Source organism: Sebastes fasciatus, chromosome 8, assembly GCF_043250625.1.
Source record: "Sebastes fasciatus isolate fSebFas1 chromosome 8, fSebFas1.pri, whole genome shotgun sequence".
NCBI classification, from domain to species: Eukaryota; Metazoa; Chordata; class Actinopteri; order Perciformes; family Sebastidae; genus Sebastes; species Sebastes fasciatus.
In genome coordinates, this window is record NC_133802.1 from 27721877 (window position 1) to 27746994 (window position 25118).

The following is a 25118-nucleotide window of genomic DNA, read 5'->3' on the forward strand; positions in this document are numbered from 1 at the left end:
TATTCAGCTTACCCTCACCCATCACCGCCTGCCCTTAAGTATTCAGGGGCATATTTCCTCAACAAACACTTTTACTGGTTTCAAAAATTGCTCGATTTTGTGTCACTGCATCTGTGAAATATATGTCTGTAAAGGGGAGACTCGTGGGTACCCATAGAACCTATTTTCATTCACATATCTTGAGGTCAGAGGTCAAGGGACCCCTTTGAAAATGGCCATGGCAGTTTTTTCTCACCAAAATTTAGCGTAATTTTGGAGCGTTATTTAGCCTCTTTCCCGACAAGCTAGTATGACATGGTTGGTACCAATGGATTCCTTAGATTTTTCTAGTTTCATATGATGCCAGTATCTTCACTCTAGCTTTAAAAGTGAGCCTGCTATAACCTCTGAAATACAGAATAGCGGTTAATCTAACCATTTGGCAGCACCTTTGCGGACCACTAGGTGGCTCTCTGAGGCCCATCAGTTGGCCCCGGCCCAGTGGTTGAGAATAGCTGTTCTAAGGTAACGAAAACACAATAATTCTTAGTTTCACGTGATTATGCACTAAAAAAAAATACTTTAATATTATTATATTGTATATATATATATTATATTATATTATTAATATTATATTCCATTTCTGCCAATAGATCCCCCTAAATGCTACACACTGGTCCTTTAACCAAAAGAGGGTTTTTTTGTGTTTGTGTTAGGAACACAAATCTCCTCCTTTTGACAGTTACTGCTTTCCTTCCCTTTCTTTCCAAGACACCAGAATGTGCTGTTTTTAACTCGCTTACCTCTTACAGGACAACCTCCTAAACCCCCATTAATCTGGTTTCAAAGCAGTGCTCCATGCTGCCATCAGACCTGTCTGCTGCATTTGACACAGTGAAACACCAGATCCTCCTCTCCACCCTCAAACAAACTCTGTTTGCATGTTACCTGACGGGTCGGTTCCTACCAGGTGACACGGAAAGGATCTGTGTCTGAATCACGCAGCCTGACAACAGGAGTTCCACAAGACTCCGTCCTATCACTCGCTGGTCGCTCATCTCAGTCAAAGCTCTTCTCTATTCCTGCTCCACAGTGTTGGAAGGAGCTACCCACTGAAGTCACTGCCCATCTTCCGCCACAAACTACATCTCAACAACCCTTGTTAGCACTTACTTTCTCATTTCTCAAGAAATAATAACATCTCGAAGCACTTGCACTACAGCACTGAAAATGCTTTTGGTAATTTGATGCACTGCCAATTATGGATATCTAGCTCTGAGATTGAAGTGTTTTTTTCAAGTGTTTTCTCCGAAATATTGTTTTCTCTCCAAAAATATGGTGGCTGTGTACAGGAAAAATTATACTGAAGAAACCAAGATGATGGCCAGTATCATGAAAACATAAAAAAAATGGATTGCACTGGTATTTTCTGAGTTTCAGAACCATACAGCACATATTCAACACATGCTGACGTGCTCTTAGGGTATATTTACCTGCTGCTCTAACTTTCTAACTTGCACAGGCTTTCTGTGTGCAATGTTTATGTTGTACGTTGCATCATATGCTAGAGTTTGATCAATGATAGTGTACAGTGTGCTCTTTACCTCAAACATTCATTCAAAGCAAGAGACGGACAAACAAACATATTCATATGGACAAGCCTGTAGCAAGCATGGAGTCAGAGTTAACAGCAGCTGCAAACCTGAATACAGAGTGGCCTTGAAGTAGCAGCACAGCAGATTCACAGGAGTTACCAGCAAAAACAGTTTGGCACAAAATGATCATTTCCAAGATTTTAAAATGATAACTGAGCTGCATTAAAAAACAACAGTTCCCAATTACAATTTAGAAGCTTTTTTTAACTCACTATTTTATCAATGAATTGAAGAATTAATAAAAATTGGAACACAATTGACAATAAATGTTGAGATTTTGTTAAAATATATATATAATCAACAGAAAAATGATCAAATAGTGTACATCTAGATTACTGTATGTTCACAACCTGTAGTTTTAATTTACATCAGAGGGGAAAGACAAATTACAGCAGTCTCCCTTCACCTTTTTTTCTTTACTTCTGTTCAGTTAAAGAATTATCAGAAAATAATTATTATTATTTAGCGTCATGGTTCTCATAATAAACAAATAAATTAAATGACATTAGTCACAATTTGACCGTATCAGTAAACTGTGGTTTTATGACAGATGCTGTAGTTGTGAAGAACAGTAATTTATGCATAAAAAAAGAACGCTGTGATCTTGAATGCAACTCTGATGCTAGAGCAAGGCCCTCTCGCTGAGGAGCGTCACAGTAAGACAGGCGTGTACTGTGTGTGCGATAAATGACTACTTACATTGATCTCAGTGATGGCAATGTCAACCACGCTACCCACAACAATTAAGGCATCAAACGTGTTCCATGCATCAGCAAAATAGTTCTGCAAGCACGAGCAACAAAGACACAGAAAAGAAGAAAGAGAGCGAGAAAGAAAAGGTAAAAAAAAGAAGGATTATGAAAGATAGAACATCAAAAAGTTGTGATTAGAATTAAGAGAGTGAGGCTGAAAGTAAAATCATTCCTGCCACTGAGCCTGTGAGAGTATGTTTAATTTATAGAAATATTAATTTGTTAGCTATTCTATATTATAAATTTACCATCTGTCATTAAGCTTCCCTTTCAAAAGTAATTTACTCCCACTGATGCAGTGGCAAGCTTAAAGAAATGGCCACCATAGACTTAAAACTAAAGAATTTAAGAAGATGTAATTGGTATTGAACAGTCGTTTAATGTAATGCATGTGTTGGCATTGTTGGAAATCCTTCCAGCCAATCAGCATATATTTTGTCTATGGTGCTCATCGACCGACATCAACAGATTCAACAGGTTCATGAGCAGAAACTGGCTAAAGCCGACCTAAAAAAACAGCACGAAATTAAGACAGGAAGGAAGGAAAGGAGGAAAGATGTGAAGGGCGGAAAACAACGGAGAGTGGTGGCAGCAGTGGGAGAGCAGGAAGAGGGAATGACAGAGTTGTACATACTAACGTCTTTCTACCTGGCTGAGTATGATGTCGACTACACTGCCGATCACGACCAGAGCATCGAAGACGTTCCAGGCGTCCCCGACATAGCCCTGATCATGGCAGCATGCACAGCCAGCAGGAGGAGGAGAGGGGGAGGCAGGGGAGGAGAGGATGGGGGGTGCAGGAAAGTACAAGAGGTTAGGGTGAGGAGTAATGGAAAGTGACGATGAGGAATAAATGGAGTCACAGCCGGTGGGCAAAGAGGAGAGGTAAGAGGGACAGGAAGAGTGTATGAGGGCTGGGTTAGAAGGAAAAGTGGAGTGCTTTCAGATAAAAACTCATAAACATGATTTATTTTAACGGATAAAATATATAAAGGGAGATCTAAAAGGAAAAACTCTGGTAGGTAAAAACTGATGGTAGTTTTGCATATATTTGGATACATATTGCAAAGAGGAGAGGAGAGGAGAGGAGAGGAGAGGAGAGGAGAGGAGAGGAGAGGAGAGGAGAGGAGAGGAGAGGAGACTCACTCTGGGTTTGAAGGCGATGAGCTTGAGGATCATCTCCACAGTGAAAACCCCAGTGAAGACCATGTTGAGGATGTCCATGGCATAGTTGAACAGCTGAGACTGACCATGGTGCTGGAAAGAGACAATCAGACATCAATCGATTAAAATAGTTAATCACGATTAATCACAAATTAGTCAATTTAATTAATTTTTTATCTGTTCAAAATGTACCTTTAAAGGAAGATTTGTCAAGTATTTAATACTCTTATCAACATGGGAGTGGGCAAATATGCTTTCTCTATGCAAATGGATGTATATATTTATTATTAGAAATCAATTAGCAACACAAAACAATGACAAATATTGTCCAGAAACCCTCACAGGTACTGCATCAAGTCCATCAGGCAACAACAGTTGTCAGTGTGCTGACTTGACTATGACGTGTCCAAAACTATCATAAAGTGGGCATGTCTGTAGAGGGGAGACTCGTGGGTACCCATAGAACCCATTTTCATTCATATATCTAGAGGTCAGAGCTCTGCAATAAATCTTTAGAAGAAAGGTCATGATACCCATTGTTACAAACAAAATACATGGAGATTAGATCTATGAGGTGAAAAATACATAATATTAGTAGTTACATTTTGATGGACAGGATATATAAGGACAGGAAGTTAGATAACTTATCAAATAACTAATCTTTCAACAGCTAGTTTATGCCAATATCACCTAAAGGACTGAATGAAGAGAACTTACCTGAATGGCCAGACACAGCGTGTTGAGGATGATTAGGACAAACATGACGTACTCAAAGCCAGTGGAGTTGACCACATACCAGAACTTGTACTGGTAAGGGTTTTTGGGGATGTAGCGCCGCAGAGGACGAGCTTTAAGAGCGTATTCCACACATTGACGCTGCGGTGGTGGTGGTGGGGGAAAACAGAGAAACAAACAGACAAACAGACTCATGATCAAGTGTAACATGTCTTCGATGCAGGCACTATTTGGACCAATCAGTAATAAGATACAGTAGATGTCAGTCTTCATGTTTGAAAGCAGAAAACTTGAAATGATGAAAAGATGCATCATTATTTAGCCAGATCCATTTGGTTGGGGTCATCAAACGACACATACTTAATAATGACATGAACAGATTGTGTTCTACTAAATTTCAAGCGTTCAATAAAAGCACCAATACACATCAGCATCATGCACAAACGCAACAGCTCCCTCCTACCTGGTTCTTGTCCAGCTCGCAGTTCTTGTACTCCTTCTCCCCCTGCTCCTGAAAGGTGACAATAACGAAACCGACAAAGATGTTCATCATGAAGAAGGCGATGATGATGATGTAGATGATGAAGAAGATGGAGATCTCGATGCGGTAGTTGTAGATGGGACCCATGTTCTCTCGGTTAGAGTCGATGGCCTTGTAGAGAAGACTGCAGGGACACATAGAACACAGAGAGAGTCAAGATAATGAACAGTAATTATTCAACTCTGTTTAAGAAATACTACATAGTGTACTTTAAGCACAATCATATGCAGAAAATAGTCAAGTTATAAAGAAAAATAACTTGAAGAGGGCTGACTGTACCGCTTTTGGTTATTGAAAATGGTGGGAATGGAGCATTTTCATCCAGACAGAGATGAAGGTGAATGATAATCAAACATTAAATAGATCTTGCCATTATTCTCCATAATGATAGTCAAATCTGAATTCTACTTCAAGTGCAAAGCAGTGCTTACGTGGGCCATCCTTCGAATGTGGAGACAGTAAACAGAGCCATCATGGCCATGAGGACGTTGTCAAAGTTGAAGTCGCTGTTGTACCAGATCCTCTCCTTCACCATGGGCAGCGCCGTGTCCCCGTTGTTGTAGAGAATGTAGGTACCTCTGAGATTTAAAGATGAAATATCAACCACAAGCACATACACAGACACTCGTGCATGTCAAAGCTGGAAACCAGGAAGAATAAAAATAAATAAAAACTCACTTGCAGTCCTCTGGGCTCGACTTGGCGTCATCTGTGCAGCGATAAAATTTCCCCTAAAACAACAGAGACAGTCAGAGGTGCTCTTTCTTTATTCATTCATTCAATCTTTATTTAAATCCCGAGGATTTATTGAGGGCATGCTCTAATTTTCAATGATGTTGAATGAGAGTACGATTAAAATAGAATAAATACGCACAAGAAAGTATTAAACGAGAAAACAAACAACCAGTCAACAACAGAACACTGTTAAAAACAGTTACATTCAAGAGCAGAGTAGTTTGTAATCATGGTTTTATATTGGCCTATAGCTACAATTGTGTTTTACTGTGTGTTGTAAAATGTTCCAAGTTTGTTCAGCACAAACACCGAAGGCAATTTCCCCAAATTTAGTGAAAGGACGTGATATATAACGGCAAGTTGCCATTACGGGCTTTATAAATAAATAGAAACCAATGCCTGTCACATCTTATTGTTAGAGAAGCCTACTCAGCTTTTCCTACAAGATGCAATGATGAGTAGAATAACTGTCACCGGTAATAAATCTTAGCGCGGAGTGATAAACTGAATCTAACGGTTTAGGAGTGGAGGCAGAGTCATGACTATAGATAACATCACCATAATCTAAGACAGACAAGAAGACGGCCTCATTTATATGTTGATTTGGTTTTGACCCCATTGCCCTCTTTCCATTTTTTCCCTGTACCTTGAAGAGCTGCACTCCGATACAAGCGAACATGAACTGCAGCAGCGTGGTGACGATCATGATGTTGCCGATGGTCCTGATGGCCACAAACACACACTGGACCACGTGCTGCAAAGGACACACAGTTATACACCGTTAGTAGGAATACACAGCATGCACAATTATACTACACACACACCTACAGACACATTGCACCATGTATGTGTTATTGCCATTCTGACCTTTAGACCCTTGGCTCTGTTGATGGCCCTGAGCGGACGGAGGACTCTCAAGACACGGAGGATCTTCACCACTGAGATAGCAGAGGACCTGAGGAAGACAGAAAAACACACCAGCTGAGCAACTTTAAGGCCATGTCGTCATAGAGGCATTCCTTTCAGCTCTACCACCAGCAGAGCGAGGAGCAACGTTTATATGTCAAAAATACCACACAGTTGTTCATTTCAATATTTAAAAATGATACATACTGAATGCCGAAGGAGACCAGAGACACACCGACGACCAGCAGGTCTAAAAGGTTGAAGTAGTTTCTACAGAACGCCCCTTTATGAAGGAACGCTCCGAACGCTGTCATCTGGACAGAGAAGAGAGACAACTGTCAGGACTAAAGACGATAGATGTGTCATCAAACATATACAAGGGGCAGCTTCAAGTCAGGATGAAATGGGATGTTTATTACTATTTAAATTATCTGTTACATAAAACTATTTACAGTGTCACTTTTCAAAAGAACAGTTTGTCTTACATTCACACTGACTTTGCATTTCAAACACGAGTGTTCACGACAACTATGTAGAACGTAATTTGATTTGCAGTTTTGATGGTCCTGCATTGAAATTGGGCTGTTATGTTAATTATGTTCCGTAATTATGTTACTTAGAGCGAGCACACACACAAAAACATATTAGTACTTAATATTAATAATATATACCTAATATTGTGCAATCTTTCTCGTATGTTTCGTTCAATATTTTAAAATTTAAGCCTGGGTTCACACTCACAAAAGATACTGTGGTCAAAGACACATACATGTGCAGTACTACACACACATACACACACACAAATAGATAGATCATACACAATGCAGAATGATCAGACAAGACACAGGGAACATTATGCAAAAGCCACTACGCTCATTTCCGGTGCAGATTAAGCCAGGGTTAGGGCCTTTAATCCTCTCCTGATCAAATTTTAGGCTTAAATCATAATACATGAGATTTACCTGGTAAGGGCATGCAGCGAGCAAAGGGGTAACGCAGAGGATTTAATTCTAACAGCAAAAATAATAGTAAAAAAAGACATGAAAAAAGGGACACGTGTGTGTACAGGATGCAATCAGGCAGTGGGATATAAAGCTTGATGTTCAATTTCATCTCTCCACAGTCCAGAGTATTTCTACTAATTAAAAATACCGAAATGTTTGTTGTTCAGAATATTGGTTGGTGAAAGGTTTCAAAATGCCACCAGTCAAAGTGCCAATCAAGAATATATTTTTTAATATTCAGAAATTTAAAAAAAAGAAAAGAAACAAATGTAATATTTGAGCCAAAGAAGTAGTTGTACTCTGGAGAGCCACTGGTCCATAAACTGGTTGATGATGAGGAGGGGAAGTGGGCCGTGATGGGAATATGACTGACAGACAAAAAAATATCTGACAAAAATGCATCTCCACATTAATGGATTGGCGTCATGACAACAAGACAAGCAGGCGGCCACTTTGACCAAAAATTATAGAGACAAAAATGAGATGAAGGGGGGACGTGGGCGGCAGGCTTGGAAGTGGTGGGTTGTTGCTGCGGCAACAGTTGTTATTGTTTACCTTAATAAGGATCTCAAATGTAAACATACTAGTGAAGACATAGTCTGCATAGCCTAGGATCTGAGGAGGCAATCAGAGTGACATAAGCGCGCAGGGTTACTGAAGCTCTACCCAGCACAGCACAACACAGCACCAAGGTCATTTACCTTCAACAGGATCTCAACAGTAAAGATTGCGGTGAAAGCATAGTCAAAATAACCAAGTATCTGCAAGAGGCAATGCACAAGTTAAGTCATTCAAAGGTAACAGCACAATAGGATGCAGTGTATATATACATTAAGAGTCAGATGAAAAATAACTACTGGTACAAAGCTGCACGATTCTAATGCAGTACTATTGTGCGGCGTATAACAAATGTGTTGTGACTTCTAAGAAAAAACTTAAACTAAGACAACTACTGTTGGTCACACGTATAGGTTAAAATAACAACAATAACATAATATATAATAATCAAATGTTGCCCATGTAGTATGCGCTTCTATGTAGCTAAGGCAGGTGGTAAAATGTCATGTTATTTGAGTGTAATTTACCAAATCATGCTTTCCATAGACCTTTTTCATAGCAGACATTTTGACTTGTCAAGGCACATAACATTAAAGGTGCTAAATGCGAGATTGGGAGAATTTCTATCGCCTCCGCACGGCTCTTAACGTGGCGATGGCTCGCAGCTAACGGTGCAAAGAACAGGGAAAAAGTGCTTGCAACAGTGTTAACCTAATCCTGAATTCACACTACGAGCAAACGAGTCATTTTCAATGGAAACACGTGACATGGAAGTACAAACTGACACTTGTCGCTGCGTGACGTGCATAAATAACACGTTACAAGTAAAGTTGAGCTGGTCTCAATTTTTTTCAGTGCTCCAATGACTTGGTGAAGCGTCAAACAACGACGTAACTACGTCAACGAGCGCTTGAGCAACACTTCAATGACGACTTGGTGACAATGTAGCTGGCCACGCTGGCCGGTTTGTTGCTTTTGTCGCTCGTAGTTTGAACATAGCTTAAAGGGGAACAGAAGCGTGGGCGCTACGCTTCCGCGAGCAGTGCAAAGCGGCGGCTGTGAACTAGCCAGTGAGGCACACGCACATGCACAAACATGCACTGAAAGGCACGCGCAACCGGGCTGGCTATGTCTACAAAGTGAGGAGAAGCTCAGATCACAACACACACAGAGGGAGAGTGACTTCATTCTCTGCTCAGGTAGACATTACTCCTCTATATCTTTACATAGCAAATAGTTGTTTGCTGCTATATTAATGCTCTGGATATAGAGGACATTTAATGATGACTGTTTTATTCAAGTGTCCCAGTAAGTTCATTGCACAATACCAGGACCCTGAAACTGAAGCAGCTAAATGGCATTCAACCATCATTAATTGTATTATTTACAGCTGTGCTTTTCTTACTGTAACATGTCAAAATGTCTGCTTCTGATAAAGGCCCAGTGGTTGTCTACGTACGATATTGCGAGCAGAGTTGTTGCGTATTGGGTCTTCGGCAGCCAGAGAGACGGAGCTGAGCATGATGAAGACCAGGATGAGGTTGGTGAAGATCTGATGGTTGATCAGCTTATGGCAGAAAACACGAAACCTACAGCAGAAAGAGAAATGGAGACAGAGAGGCAGATAACACAAAGTGAGGCTGGTTGTGACACATCTTTTATTATTACTGTATTTAGAGCGGTTTCAGGTCGACTGGTTCCTGTGCCTCCGTATCGAGACTCACGGGTTAGTGCTGCTGAAGATGAAGAAGGCGCTGCCCGACGGGATGGGGGGAATCTTTTCTTTGATGCTGAGCTCAGACAGCCTCTGTGGGCGGGGCCCTGGCGGTACGTCTGGGAGAACGCCATTATCGTCGTCTTCATCATCACATGCTAGGAAACAAAATTTATTTGAATCCTTCTGAATATGAAAACAAGGCTCCACTTTGTAGTTTCATTACTGATACTTGCGGCAACTTTAGAAACCAAATATTTTGTCTTCTCCTTATTATATAATATCTTGTTTTAATCCACATTTTGATCATTGACATTGATCTCTGTTTATTTGACATTTTATTGTTTATATTTCAGTCTACAGTGACATGCATTGATTACAAAAAAAAAGATTGTCTTTATCTTTTTATTTTATTTACTTTATCCTTTATATTTACTTTGTTGAGTTGTTGAACTGTGCAAAATAATTTCTAATCACAGGACCACTTAGATGCAGGATGATTTTATTTAATGGATAAATAACAAAAACACATTCTTCTATTCAAACTCGGTCAACTATCACCAAAGCCACAGACTGCTGTGTGGTGTTTCCAATATCAAAATATGACTTCATATCTTTCCCTTTCATTCACTTTCTGTGTAAACCAGTGTTTAAAAGAGAAAAGAGAATAAGTTTTCCCCCGAGAAAATTCCACCTGTAAAGGTTTTGCTGCCTGCCTGTTCTATACGTGGTCTTAAAAATTAGAACTCAGCATTAGTTGTATTGAGAACCTTATATGTTACAATACAGCCGTTCTCAGTACTGCAGGTAGTGTTGGGAGTACTCTTCCTTCATTAATCTTGCCAGCACGTTAATCTGGAATTTGACTGTAGTTGGTGAAATAACACTAGAGACCTCTACCTTTTGATTTTTCACGTCTAGTCAATCAAAACACCGTGAAATTGGATGAATTGATTGTGGACTCCAGTTTGAGTCCTCCTCACTCAACACATGTCACTTTTACCTGGAGAGTCCATGGCAGGATACGACTCCTTGTCTTCCTCCAACAAAACCTCTGCTGGCACCTACACACAGTGATCAGGTTTAGCATTATTAAATGTACAATTACTGAGATAAAAACAATATAAATATTGCACTTTAAGACAGCATGAAGAGAACTAGAGCTATAGTCTCCGAGTCTTACCTTGGTCACTCCATCCTTGACGTCTATTATTTCAACTCTCTTCTTTTCTGGGCTTGCGTCCCTGTTAGGGACACATCAAACAGGGAGTAACTAACAAGGCAGTAGAAAGTGCTTGTAACAAATGTGACAAACGTCTACAAAAACAACCAAACAGAAAATGTGAACAGAAATTAAAATGTGAAATTTTGAGCTGTACTTGACACTATTCTTCCTCTTTTTGGCCTCCTCTTCCTCCTTCTGTGCCGTGTTGAGGCTCTCTGCGTCTGCCAGGTTGTCAACGGCGATGGCCAAGAAGACGTTTAGCAGGATGTCTGGTCATGTGACTTAAGCAGAAAACACCGACCAATGTGACAGACACATCTGGGCTTTAGGAACATGGAACAACATCAACTCAACACAACTTTTTCACACATGCAAGCGTGAAAATGTGGATTGTGTGAGTATGTGTGTGTGTGTTTGTGGCCAGTAGGATACAGTTTCCACAGATGAAGAGGATGATGAAGTAAATGCAGACCACCATTCCAGAGGAGGCCGGACCGCCGTACGCCATGATACCGTCATACATCACTGTGTTCCAGTCCTCTCCTGTCAAGATCTGGCAAACACAATGTACAGTAGAAGTCATTTCAATCAGTTATTCTATGGATGATTTGAAGAAAATGTCAACCATGATGCTACAATTTACAACGTCAGATTAGGAAGTAGGAGACACTAAGGATTAAACCACTCCGCACCATCCAGAGTATAATATGATTTGCTGAACAAACGTCTCAGCCACTGTGATCAAATGTTATAATTCTTGCAAGTCGTCTCCGAATGCACTGAATGAAACCAAACGCTCACCTGGAACACGGTGAGCAGGGCCTGGGGGAAGTTATCGAACGTGCTCCTTTTGGTCACGGTCTCGTCAAAGTTGAACTTGCCCCCGAAAAGCTGCATGCCGAGCAGGGAGAAGATAATGATGAAGAGGAAGAGCAGCAGCAACAGGGAGGCGATGGACTTCATGGAGTTGAGCAGAGAGGCCACCAGGTTACTGAGAGATGCCCAATGACTGGAGGAGGAGAAATATAAAACAAGTTTTAACAGAAGGACAGATGCACAGACACAGATGTGAAGGTAATGAGGGGGAAATATGGAAATGATAATATTGGTACGACAACCATCTTCACATGCATCGGGCATTATATACTCACTTAAGACATCTGGAACTGTGTGTGCTGTATTCAGTGAGTTAGTTTGTTTTTTATTATTTTTGGGACATTGCCTTTATTAGATAGTGCCAGTAGAGAGATGCAACAAAGGACTCAAACCAGGGACATTGTGGTTCATGATAGCCATATTCGACCATGATCGCCTAAAGCACAGGGTGCCCCTCAGTTGGCTGTTTAAACTGAGAGACAGCAGCCACTTGGTGATAGACTGATATCAAAGACAATCTACATGTGTTCTAGAGCTGGGTATCGTTTAAAAAATTACAAAACCAATACCAGTATCCTTAAAGCGATACCGACACCATTAGAGTAATTCATTTGATATCTTTTTTTTCTGCTTCATTCGATACCCATCATGTGAATGGAAGCATTCATTTGCTTAAAATGCCGCCACCATCACCGCATATATTTTTATCAGATGCCACAGCCGCGTAGTATAACCATACTTTCAAACGTCTTGGTAGCATCTTGGCACGCTGAACTGCCAACTCCGTCAAATACACGGCGCTCGACTTCAACATACCACAGACTGTATTGGTTGTAGCTGCTGCAGTAGTGGGCCAATCACATGTCGCAATAATTTGAAGAACACTTGCGGTGATTGGCTGTGAGAAAAACCAAACAATTAGTAATTTTTCTCTAGATCTGGGTACAAAAAGGATCGAATGCAGGTATTGTTTGACTGGAGAAGTTTCGATACTACTTGGTACTGGGTTATTTCGGTCAATACCTTAAAGGTATCAAGGTTTATTTGGTACATCACATGTATCCAGTAAGGAAAAAGACTACTAAAAGACTACTAAAAGACTAACCCTAACCCTAATCTCTATCTGGAAAACAAACGCATGACTCTCTGTTTCTCACCGTGTAACCTTGAAGATCCTAAGGAGTCGTACGCAACGGAAAACAGAGATGCCCAGCGGAGACATGATGGCCAGCTCCACCAGGATGGTCTCTACGATGCCTCCGCACACCACGAAACAGTCGAAGCGGTTAAACAGGGACACAAAGTACGCCTGCAGCCCCAAGCTGTACATCTTCACCAGCATCTCCATGGTGAACATCGCCAGGAGAACTTTGTTGGCTACGTCTGTAAAGGAGAGGAAAGGAGAGGACTTACTTTAAGAAGAAATGATCAAACATCTCGTAGTTGAACAAAGTGAAGAACACTGATCTGAATACAAGTTTTACAAAACCTGAATAGAACAGAATAGAGTAAAAAAAGATACCCTGTACTTGCGTCAGCCAGTTTGGCTGGTCGTAGTGCTCAGAGGCGATGGTGAGAGTGTTGAGGAACACCAAGATGATGACCAGCCAATAAAACGACACCGATTTCACAGCCACACGACACTTTCTGCGGCAGAAACGGTTCCACCGTCGCCACTGACGACTAACGGACAAACAGTTCCATGGTAAGGACACTTCCAGAATAAGACTTCATAAAACCAATATAAAAACTTGTATTTCTTTTCTTTAGTTGAGAATTTCATTGAATCTAACATATCATGTTTATGTCAGGGATGCACCGATATGACCTTTTCAGTCCCGACACTCGGTATCGGCCGTGTTTAATTAATAAGCTGTATGCCTCACTGTGTGGAAGTGACTGGGATCATTATGTGTAAGACATCATCAGACCAGACTTAAATTTTCCTTACTAACTTTGTAAAACCCAAATGTAACTAAATAAATACATAAATATAAATGTACTGAATTGTTAGTTATTAGTTATTGGTAAAAAAAAATCTTCAAAATTAACAGGAATTACAGTTCAAAAGTAAACCTTTTTAATGCAGCAACAAATTGGTCAAAACTTAAACAAGAATTTAAATTCCAGTATATAATGTACATAGTATATAAACATAGAATTGAACAGATCGGCCCCATTGTCACCGATACCCGATCCAGCAGGTTTCAGTCAATATCGACCCCCATATCCAATTTGGTATTGGTATCCGTGCATCCCAAGTATATGTAGTTGATTATAACGTTTTCTCACATATACAGTTATACATGCAGTTAAATAACATGAAAGCACAGTATCACTATAATTATAACTGGACAAATATGTATTATAAAGAGGACTGTGGTGGATTTTAGGTGAGTAAACAGGGAAAAAATACACAATGATGAAACTGTAGCGAGATCAGGATAAAGTCTGATTGGTCAGATGTAAAACATGACAGATGGATCAATCGCAGATGAAAACATTGGGAATCTGAACAACATGAGGTAAGAATGAGCCATGCAAGATGAGTTGAATTAAATAAATGAATGAAGGATGCATGTACCATGCAGTGTCATACAGTACCAAGGTACTAACCTGCACTTTGACTTAGTAATTTTTTGACTGGGGAGAATAAAAGATGAAGCAACTTTAAATAAAGAACAACAACATGTGCACTCTGTGTTTGAGTCACATTTTTAATATGTAGGGTACAATAGCAATTGGGTCCATTGACTGTCCTCTATGAACCTCTTTTTATTGGCTCATTATAACAACAAAACGTCACACTCACCACAGCGGCCCACAGCAAGGTGACTTGTTTCCCTCTCCGTTGTGATTCTCTGTGTTCGCCGACTCCGTCTCACTGGGCATGCTCGCTGCGGTATCACACACACACACACACACACACACATAAACAAGGAAATGTAACGTGAGAAGATGAGATGATAAAAACTGCGTCCTGAAGGCAACATGTTTCACCAATGAAAATCTCATTAACATAGATTTTCCTATTGACACTCATGCACTTTTGGCTTGGCTTGGTTCCATATTGAAGAGAACAATTCTCTAATTTGCTGTATAGAAAATCACACTTTAGACTGAAACTATTACAAGACTCAACTGCAAAATAAACAAACACAATTCTTGTAAGCCTTCGCTATACAATAAACTCATATGTTTAGATCTGTGTTGTTGACTGCAAGCACTGGGTCTCCAATTTTACCTTTTCTGCTTGTAGATGTGTCAGCTGAAATATATATAGGCCAAGCCAAACCACCGGAAAACAAAACAAAAAAAATGCAGGTGTAAATAGAAAATGCTGGGTGACTCCTGCTCAGAGTTTGACATTAATGAAAGGAAATTCAGCCAGAGTTTCCTTACAGAATATTTTTGTTCTCAAAACAAAGAGACGGACGATATCCAAAAAATATGAATTTTAAGGTTTCTGCATAGATCAAGTCACAGTGAGTACATGCTGCCACACCTGAGTCTAACTGGACTTTGTAAATAATTCTTGTCCTTTTTTTAAAACCATTTATTACACGGCTTTGTTGAATACTCGATTCTGATTGGTCAATCACAACATTCTACAGTCTGTTATTTCTTTATAACAGACCGTTGCTATGTATAACAGACCGTTGCTATGTAAAACAGACCGTTGCTATGTATAACAAACCGTTGCTATGGATGTAGTTCTGATGTCGGACTCTGGCGGAACGTTTTTTGTGTCAAATCATTGGTTTCTTAAGTAAGTAGCCGTGTAATAAGCGGGATAATGTACAGCTAGCGTGAAGCGGGTCATTGTTGCAGGGTTTATTTCACAACAATGACTGGCTCGCAGTACATTATCCCTTACTTACCAATTGGAAACATCAGAATACAAATATTGTTACTTGATAAAAGTTGTCGAATGTTGGATCTTTTCAGTACTGACTGCATCGTCCAGTTGAAATATTTGATCAGACTGTTTAGTTACATAGTCACAGGGTTACAGCAGACAGTATATTGGAGCATATATACTGTACACATAAATAAAATCTTTATCAATGACAAATGAAAGGAAAATGATGATGATTGTTGAGAGATCTGTACACAAATACTTTGACAATTCTGTTTACTTCTGACCCAAAACGAAAACATGATGTATTTCTATACATTACAAGGTTTGTCAAGATGTGTGATTCAAACGGATACTAAAATGAAATGCTGCTGGCATAAAGTTTAAGAAGTAAAGACATCTACCAAAACATCTAATTTCACACATATTTGCTGGATTTACATAAAGTAAGACTTTGACATTGTTACATATGTCTTTCTAAATGATTTCCTAAATTTTAAGTATAAAACATTTTGTTTAAGATAAAATGTGCATAAAGCATTAACCCTATTAGACGTATATTAAGCATGCATTCAATGTAACATTGCATTGTGGGATATGAGTAAACAGAATCTGTGTATATGATTAAAAAAAAACAGTTATACTGTAAACGTAGGGGTGTGCAGTGCAGTGCTTATGTTAAATATTAGAAGGTTTTTATGCATATTTAAAATATGTAATGATGTTTTAAAAATACGGTCTAAAACCGGGCTATAATATGTAGCCAATAAATTTTGGTCTATATCAGAGCTAAGGCTTAGAGGTGATGTTGAAATGACGTCTATTACTAAGTAGAATGTTTATTATAATTATTTATATATAATAATTATTATTATTATTATAGATCATTATTTATAGCAACGGAGGTGTACATTCAAATTTAGTTTAAAAAAACATATTTTATACTGTATCTTAAAACACTTTGACAGTGCTGCTGTACATGTGCTCCTGCGTCATTAAAATGCTAAATATTAATTTATGTTCAGGATGTATGGCAATCTCTTGTGTGTGAGTGTGTTATTCGTAACATTAGTGGTATTTTTCCTTAAACTGAAAGCCACATTTCCCATAAACTGCTGCTCCGTACACCGTACTGTGACACGGAGGCTGGAGGATATTTTCCCTCCATCAGCCTCTCATCTGTTCTAAAGTACAAAGTGTTGATTGTTGTTGTTTACTGGTAGGGGACAATGTGATGCAAAGTCTAAAGGTGATCATTTATAATGGATAATAAGGTGTATGTGCTCGATGAAATGGATTTGCCTTTGTTGGGGATGGTGAGGATATGACATGAATTTATTAAACAAATGGCATGCAAACACAAAGGCACAAACAAAAGAATGAGCAAAGCACATGCAAGCAGAGGTGCCATCAGGACAAAGATGAACTGTCCTGATGAAACGTGTAAAAACACACTCTCAGACACTCGCACGAACACACAAACGCAATTACCATGTGTCTCTGTGGACTGAGTGAACCAGCCAAACTTCCCTTTCTTCTTCTCAGTGAGGTCAGCCAGCGTGACCCCTTGGTGTTACCAACATGCAGTTCACACAGCCAGACAGCAGAGGAAGCAGTGAGTCAGTACGCGGCAGAACAAGAGAGAGAGGAATGTACGGCAAAAGACAAACTACAGTACAGACACAGCTACCATGTCCAGAAAAGCTACAAAACAAGTGTACAGGACATACAGTAATATCTTATTTGCGATAAAAGACTGCAGAAAGGGAGCATGGACTATCTTGTCCTACTACAGTAATAAATGATTCACTTCTAGCAGGAAGGGGATTGGCACATAACAGGAAAGAGAAACTTGGGACAATACAGAAAAGGAACTATTTTTTTAGTAATCATGCTGACATGAGAATAAAAACTCACAGCACAGTTTACTGACATCTACACAAGATACTTGCTAACTGAAGTATGATAGTAGTATGTACAGTAGTAGACAATAGTTGTTTAATAATATGTATATTAGGTAGTTTATGTCAGCCGACAAATATCAAGTGCAGTACAGAAATGCCAATGATATGTTTGAGGCATAGACTGTATATAAAGATGGACGACATGACAGCTCCCCAAAAGTGAAGCCAAAACCTCGGTATCGCCCCCTTGTGGCCGGCTGCAGTATAGGTGGATTTTACATGAGAAATGCCCATGTGTATACTAGATTAGCAAGATTTTGAAGAGCATGTGGCATGAGTTTACCATAGTCTGTATATAAAGATGACAGGATGACATGACAGCTCCCCAAAAGTGAAGCCAAAACATCTCAATCGCCCCCTGGTGGCTGGCTGCAGTATAGGTTATTAGTCCATGTTAGCGGATGGGACATGAGCCAAACAAAATAGTCAAAGTACACGTCAAATACATTTTTCCCAAAGATGATTTCTGTTATTTTAGGTAGTTCTTATCACACTGATGTATGTTCAAGTGTTCATTTTTCTCATAAGTTTGATGCTATAAAAAAGGGGTGAGACGTAATGATTCTCTCTCGCTAACAATCTACGGCCGTGCTCAGCTCGTGATTGGTTTGGGCAGGTGTGTGGGCGGGACCACGATACCGCGGCTCCACCGCCCGATGCGCAGACACTGACTCCAAATGATGTCAAAATCTCAAGATTGCAGCTCCCGTATCCAAGGCCTATGGAAAGGAGGCTGGGTCACGGGCGGAAATGGGTCTCGGGGTTAGAGGCCAGATTCTACTGCGCAAGTGTTATACCCCCAAAGATATGATGCGCTGATGACGCGTGACCCAGCCTCCTTTCCATAGGCTTTGCCCGTATCAAGGATATTTTGGCTTGACTTTTGTACAGTGGGAGGAAGTGGAGACACGTAGTCCATTTATATACTGTATGTACAGTCCATAATTTGAGATAGTTTTGAAACAGAGTCGTCAATACATTGTCCACAAGAGAGTGCTGACTGTAAAATGTCCTCCTCAATACATACATCTTGGTCATAATTCTTTAAAAACTAACCATACTAAATTCTCAACAATATCGGCCTCAAAAATCCACTATCGGTCGGCTATAATTTTAGTTCGATGATTTCTGGACAGAGTAACTGTTAATACAATATCAGACTGGAAAAGGATTAGCAATAAATAAGACTTCAGGGGGGAAAAAAACAGAAGATAGAAAGCAGAGAAGGGAACAACAAGAGAAGATATGAAGAAACAAGAGGAGGAAAAAGGAGAAAGAGGGAATGTTAGCAGCAATCTACAGACAGTTTTTTTACAAGGCACACAGTCACTGCAGGAGTCAAAGAGAGAAAGTTAGTGTGATGTCTCGGGTGTCAAAGCAGAGGTAGAAGCAGGGACATTACTGGAGGATATACTGATATATAAAGGTTTTAAGGCACTGTAAAAGTATGTCAAAACATAACCCACAATGCAACTCTACCTCTCATAATTGGGTCGGAGAGTCAGGTGTGTTGTGCTAGTAGCTGCTAAAGTAGTCTCGAGCCACTAGCCACTAGCAGAGATGAGGTGGGAGGGGGGCGCTACAGACATCTGGTAGTCCAGTAGTACTCCTGTAAACAGCTTTCGGTGTGTAAAATTGGTTGAGTTCCCCTTTAATGTTTTATTTCTAAAAAGTTTATTCTCATGAGCAACTTAAATATGAAAGGAAACTTACAATCGGGTGTATTTGCATGTCACAAACAGAAATTATGAACAATTATCAAACCATTCATCCATCCTCAACTCAATCTGCTTATCTTTTGCCAGCCCGGTCGCACGACAACGCTCTCTCTCTGAAATGACCTGTGATTGGCCAAAGTCTCCCATCATATTGAACAAACAAAACAATGTCAAATATATTTGTGATAAAAAAGGCAATTGACCTGTGATATACAGTATCACCAAACCTATATGTCACATCCCATATGTCACTGTGAAACTGAAAAGCCTGACATGCAAATGAAGTCAATGACCGTGAGGTTATAATGCAGGTAATTTCAGCAGATGCAAACTAGTCCCGGAGAAACAGAGAGCAGACAATGATAGTTCTTCAGAGCATCACTGTTTTATCAGGCAAGTGTTTTTATATATCTTTTTTATTTATATACATTTATATTATAAGTTATTAATTTCTTAATCTATGATAATTCAGTGTATTTGTGATTTCCTTGTGATTTGAATACAGCATTGAGAGAACTTTAAACACAAGAAGTGTTTACTTGACTTTACTGTTCCATTAATTGATGTTCAGACAATCTTAAAACAAAATGACGTGTTATTTTATATTCATGATATCCGTATGTGAAGTGCTTTTACTGCCAAGACTATGATACATACCTGAAGATGCTCAAATGTAATGTTAAAAAGTCAAAATTATTAATTTTTAAGAAAATAATTTATGTCCAAATTCTAATCAATATGCACGTCTGTCACTACAGTGCTGTGCGCTGTCTCCTCACTCGCTAAACGTGAGTACCATTTGGTTTATGACCGAATGAACATGACTGACGCGGTGAAATACTGCAGAGAGAAATACACAGACCTGGCCACCATCGACAACATGGACGATGTGAAGATCCTGAACGACACGGCGGATTGAAGCAAAATGGTTATCTCCAAAGGCAGCTATGTAAATATCTCCACTTTTCTCCATCATGTTGTCTATATAAGCCATTGTTGACAATTATGTCAGTGATGGGTGACAGGGACGGTGCAGAAGAGTGCAGCAATGCAGTTCTCTCTTTAAATTTCCCAAACACATCAGGCTCTGATAATACACAGATTGCCGGTGCAAATTGGATGAGAACTCATTTGTGGGACTTGAGCCATAGCAGAAGTAAAGTAAAACATGTTTGAACATGTGGGTATATATTAGGGATGCACATTATGGATTTTTTTTCAGCCGATACCAATAACCGATGATTACCTGGCTGATATCGATATGATAACCGATATTTTCACATTTTTGTATTTTAACCCTCTGTGTCCCGATCCCGACTGACTTTACTGTCTTTCAGAGGGTGTAGCAGGTCCAGTTTTAGAGCTAGAGAGAAGGTACAGATATCATATGAAACTAGACAAAGTAAGGGTTCCATTGGTAACAACCATGCCATAGCTTTTCCGGAAGGAGGCTAAATAATGCTCCAAAGTTACGTTACATTTTGGCGAGGAAAAACTGGCATGGCTCCTTGACTTCTGACCTCAAGATATGTGGATGGATGAAAATGGGTTCTATGGGTACCCACGAGTCTCCTCTTTACAGACATGCCCACTTTGTTTAGGGAAAAACTGCATCAAGCAGCCCTAATATATACTGCTAAACTGGACAATAAGGGCAAAATGTGATACTTGCAAAACACAAGATTTCAAACTTGGTATCAATATGACTCGTTCCAGGGCAATTAAAAGGAATTAATATTAACTTTACCTAGTGTTGCTTTTTCTGTTTATATTCTTATGTTGATAAACAGTTTCATGTATTATGCTGTAATGTTTATTCTTTTCAGTTAGTCAGTTTAGAGATTAAACAATGAAATTAAGTAATTTAATCACTTTCACTGAGGCAGAATACACAGTGTAATTGGAATTTTGTTAAATTTTGCCTTGAGCAGATTTAAGCTTCGCAATATTACAAATGAGGCTGAAAAAACACAAATGAAAGTGATAAAGAGACAAATGATCACTTTTAGGCAGCCTGGATAGGGCTGTACGATGATGTGAACAGCTGGAGATGGTAACTGGCAGATAGACGTCTCTACAAAGACGGGGAGACTGAGTTCACGAATTGGTGGACCGGTGAGCCAAACAATGATGATTCTGGAGAACACTGCATAGAGATGTATGGTAACGGAAAATGGAATGATGAACAATGTGACCTCCCCAGTGCAGCAGTCTGCGTTGATGCAAGAGGTGAGGATTTTAACTACTGATCCATTGTTATACATATATTTTATTTTGCCCTAACTAATCAATAGCGAGTGAGGTATCTGTCCGCTGCTATAATTTTAAGTCGCCATTTCTTTGCTAGTTTTTATAGTTGAAGCTATATAGGTAGTAGCTGTATGAGGATGATGTTCCTGGTCTTACTCCCGCCTACAAAGCTCTGATTGGTCATTTGTTTTCTGACTGTTAGAAACAGCTGTGAAGGGCGACAACACCCGACCTATTTCAATCGCTGAACAAATCTGAGATGTCTGAGACCAGGCTGTGGTGATTTCACCGTTATGCTGAGATTTGCTATGAGAAACATAGCACAAACGACTCAGAAATCAGAAATGCTTGTTAACAGCGACACCTGTCAGCGTCGGGCTCGCACTTGTGCTCGCTCTACATAGACATGAATGGGCATCACTCAAAACAGTGAGGCGACACACGTCAGCTAAAACCACAATATCACTCTATATTTCAGCTGCTTGGCAGTAATGTTAGCTGACCAGACGAAGGTCTCTCCATGAATCACTGCTGATCCTAGTGTTGGCTTTTCCTGCTTCAGCCTCCCGACCGCAGTCGGAGGGAGACACCGGCACCCGGTCGGAGATGATAACGCTTCTTGCTGCGGAGCTCTGTCACTTCACAAAGACACGGAAAACCTCTGTTGGTCTGGAGGAGCTGCAGCATTTATTTCTGCACAAACGTCCATGCACGTGAGGTGGAGCGAGCTGAGTGAAGGCAAGCAGGCAGGCAGAGGAGCAAAGGAGCAGAGTACAACAGAGACTCCGGCCCTGGAGCTCAACGCTACGGTCTCCCCCACGTCCTCTGACTGCGGCCAACACTGCAAGACAGGCTTCACTAGATATAACTTTGCGGTTTTGGTGCTTCTGTGTATTTTGTGTTGGAGTCTTGTCTGAACAACGTAGCCACACGCGAGCGTGCATAAGCGAGCGCGCATAAGCGAGCGCGCATGTGCGAGCGCGCATGGGACACCGACCCGGGTGATTTATACGTGTAAGAAGTTACAAACAGTCCCTATAAGGCTGCAACAAAATTTACCATTTTTATGATTACAATCTTTGATTAATTATTATTTGTACAAATCATAGACTGTATATAAGAAGTGGAGGTAGTCAGCGTGACGTCACCCATTGGTTTATGGACTGCCGTTTTGAAGCCTCGAGTTCGGCATTTTGGCCACTGCCATCTTGTTTTTTTGCAACCAGAAGTGACACAAGAGGGTGGAGCTAAGTACAACCGAATGCTGAATAAGACATTTTCAGGCAACCAAAAGGTTATAATTAACTTCCATGAACTGAAAACACACTGTGAAAGGGTTAAACTCCCAGACCCAGATCTATACACTCAGACTTCTTTTTGCAACCAGAGGAGTCGCCTCCTGCTGGCTATTAGAAAGAATGCAAGTTTAAAGAACTTTAGCATTGGTTTTCACACAAATGCATTAGTTTATTGAAGTGGTTCTTTGTATCTCAATGGATTTATCATACGAATACTGCCAGTGACGTGGAGTGGATGGAAAACTACTATGTACATTTCACTAGAGTATATTTTCAGGGCCAAATGGAACATTTGTCCTCACTCCCAACACCATGACATGGACTAAGGCCCAGACCTACTGCAGAGAGCATCACACAGACCTGGCCAGTGTGAGAAATGAGACAGACAACGAGAAGATTAAAAACCTGATACCCACAGGACAAAACGTCTGGATCGGCCTTTTCAGAGACTCCTGGAAGTGGTCAGACGGGAGTGACTCCTCATTTACAAACTGGAAAAAAGGGGAACCATATGATGCAATGACAAAAGAGGCCTGTGTGGTAGCAGACTTTGGCCAGTGGGATACCAGGAACTGTGATGAGATAGCAGCCTTTATCTGCTACAGTCGTGGTGAGTGCTAATACAATGATTCCATTATTAGATGTAGATTTAGATTTACTTTCTTTGCAGATACAGTAGGAAAAAAATACCCCAAACCAACAAATGAAGAGAAAAATAACACAGAAAAAATATTTCTATATGTTGATAATGTTCATGAGAGTGTTTGGAAAGTTAACATGCAATAGCAATCCACTGAAGAGTGCCTCATTGATGCCAGAATGCTATGAGATAGTCTATAACCAACAATAAAATAGTGACAATAAAGGTCCATCGTAAGCTAAGCTAAGGGTATAAAGGTCATAAAGCAGTTGCAATAAAAGCTGGAAAATTTAACTAGCACATTTTTCTCTTTCATTATTTTAAAGTGTTGAAATGTGAAAGAATGCAAAGTATTATCCCAACAGAAATGTTGTAACTGATAACGCCTGTTTTTGTTGTTGTTTTTCAAAGTCGTAACAAAGCAAGTGAGTGTGAGGTTGAGGTTGGTGAAAAAGGACTCTTCTCTGGATCTGGATGACCCTGCTGTGATGGAGGACCTCTTGAAGCAGGTTATTATTATATATATGACCTTTGCAATTTTATATAAATAACAGATAAAATGATTTAGCTGAGGGCAACCTAAATATACAATACGCAGAGTAAACATTTACATGCCATCATCGTTGAAAAGACTTGTATTAAAACACTGCCATCAAGACAAATATAAATACATATAAATAAATATAAATAACTAAATATAAGTGTGAAGCAGGGCGCTCCAAAAACAGAGCTTCCAGGTAAATGTGAAAAAGGATGTAGGATTTGATCAAGTGTGTTAAGCGAGAAATTGTCTTTGAGTGATATTCTGGAAATCTTTTTGTGTCTCAGTTCAAACAGAGGCTGAATGACAAAGGAGTGACCGGAGAAGTCAAACTGAGCTGGAAGAAGCAGTCGGATGGAAAGGTCTTCCGCAAGGAGAAGAAGAAAGATGAGCCTTAATGTCTACTTGATGTGTTTTCCTTTGTCTTTGAGCAATGTTTTGTCAAAACCCTATTTTACTGTTGTCTGCCTATAATTTTTAAGATGTCCTAAAGTTATACAAATAATAACCATATATATCATTTTATGTCATTACTGTCTGCCACAGCGTGTTCTTCATACTGATGTCACTGTCACATGGTTGTTTGAGTAGAAAGGAAACACGAAAGCCAGAAAGTTAACATGCTGCAGATATAACAAGGAACTTCTTTGTTGAGACTGTGATTGAAAAATAACAGCCAGTCGAGGCTGCCAGCAGCAGAACTGCAGTCTAAAGTATCTCCACGCGATGCTGATTTGCATTCATCCTGATAGACTGTTCTGTGTCAGCATGTGACACACACAATTAAACACAAAATGCTCTCAGTGTTGGGTGTGGAAGGGTGGGGCAAGGATAGATACTTTGTTTCTTTGTGTGAAAGCTACCCACTGTTGATAGTTTATTTATATATGATAATAACGCGTTAATGCAAATTCATTTTAACGGCACTAATTTCTTTAATGCATTAACACAACTTGCAGTTTTTAGATTGTAGCGGGCTCAGTTTTAAAGGTAAAATCCATTCG

The 25118-nt window shown here is 39.9% G+C and overlaps 1 protein-coding gene across 6 annotated transcripts in view; it reads right to left on the reverse strand.

Moving 5' to 3' along the window:
* Positions 1-25118, reverse strand: part of cacna1db (calcium channel, voltage-dependent, L type, alpha 1D subunit, b) — a 109225-nt gene that overhangs the window by 25434 nt on the left and 58673 nt on the right. For 2 of the 6 annotated variants that reach the window (XM_074644748.1, XM_074644745.1), the window contains exons 10-31: positions 17195-17269; positions 14657-14741; positions 14461-14487; positions 13367-13527; positions 13002-13227; positions 11770-11977; positions 11401-11521; positions 11123-11237; positions 10927-10987; positions 10747-10807; positions 9754-9901; positions 9489-9618; positions 8027-8086; positions 6675-6781; positions 6429-6516; positions 6208-6315; positions 5505-5557; positions 5258-5404; positions 4749-4950; positions 4268-4426; positions 3533-3643; positions 3035-3112 (exon numbers count right to left, since the gene is read on the reverse strand). In XM_074644748.1, coding sequence (XP_074500849.1) covers positions 3035-3112; positions 3533-3643; positions 4268-4426; positions 4749-4950; positions 5258-5404; positions 5505-5557; positions 6208-6315; positions 6429-6516; positions 6675-6781; positions 8027-8086; positions 9489-9618; positions 9754-9901; positions 10747-10807; positions 10927-10987; positions 11123-11237; positions 11401-11521; positions 11770-11977; positions 13002-13227; positions 13367-13527; positions 14461-14487; positions 14657-14741; positions 17195-17269 — 2531 coding nt within the window. Of the gene's footprint in view, positions 1-2333; positions 2418-3034; positions 3113-3532; positions 3644-4267; positions 4427-4748; positions 4951-5257; positions 5405-5504; positions 5558-6207; positions 6316-6428; positions 6517-6674; positions 6782-8026; positions 8087-8172; positions 8233-9488; positions 9619-9753; positions 9902-10746; positions 10808-10926; positions 10988-11122; positions 11238-11400; positions 11522-11769; positions 11978-13001; positions 13228-13366; positions 13528-14460; positions 14488-14656; positions 14742-17194; positions 17270-25118 lie in introns of all 6 variants that reach the window. The other 4 variants (XM_074644747.1, XM_074644746.1, XM_074644750.1 and 1 more) reach the window with 4 other exon arrangements.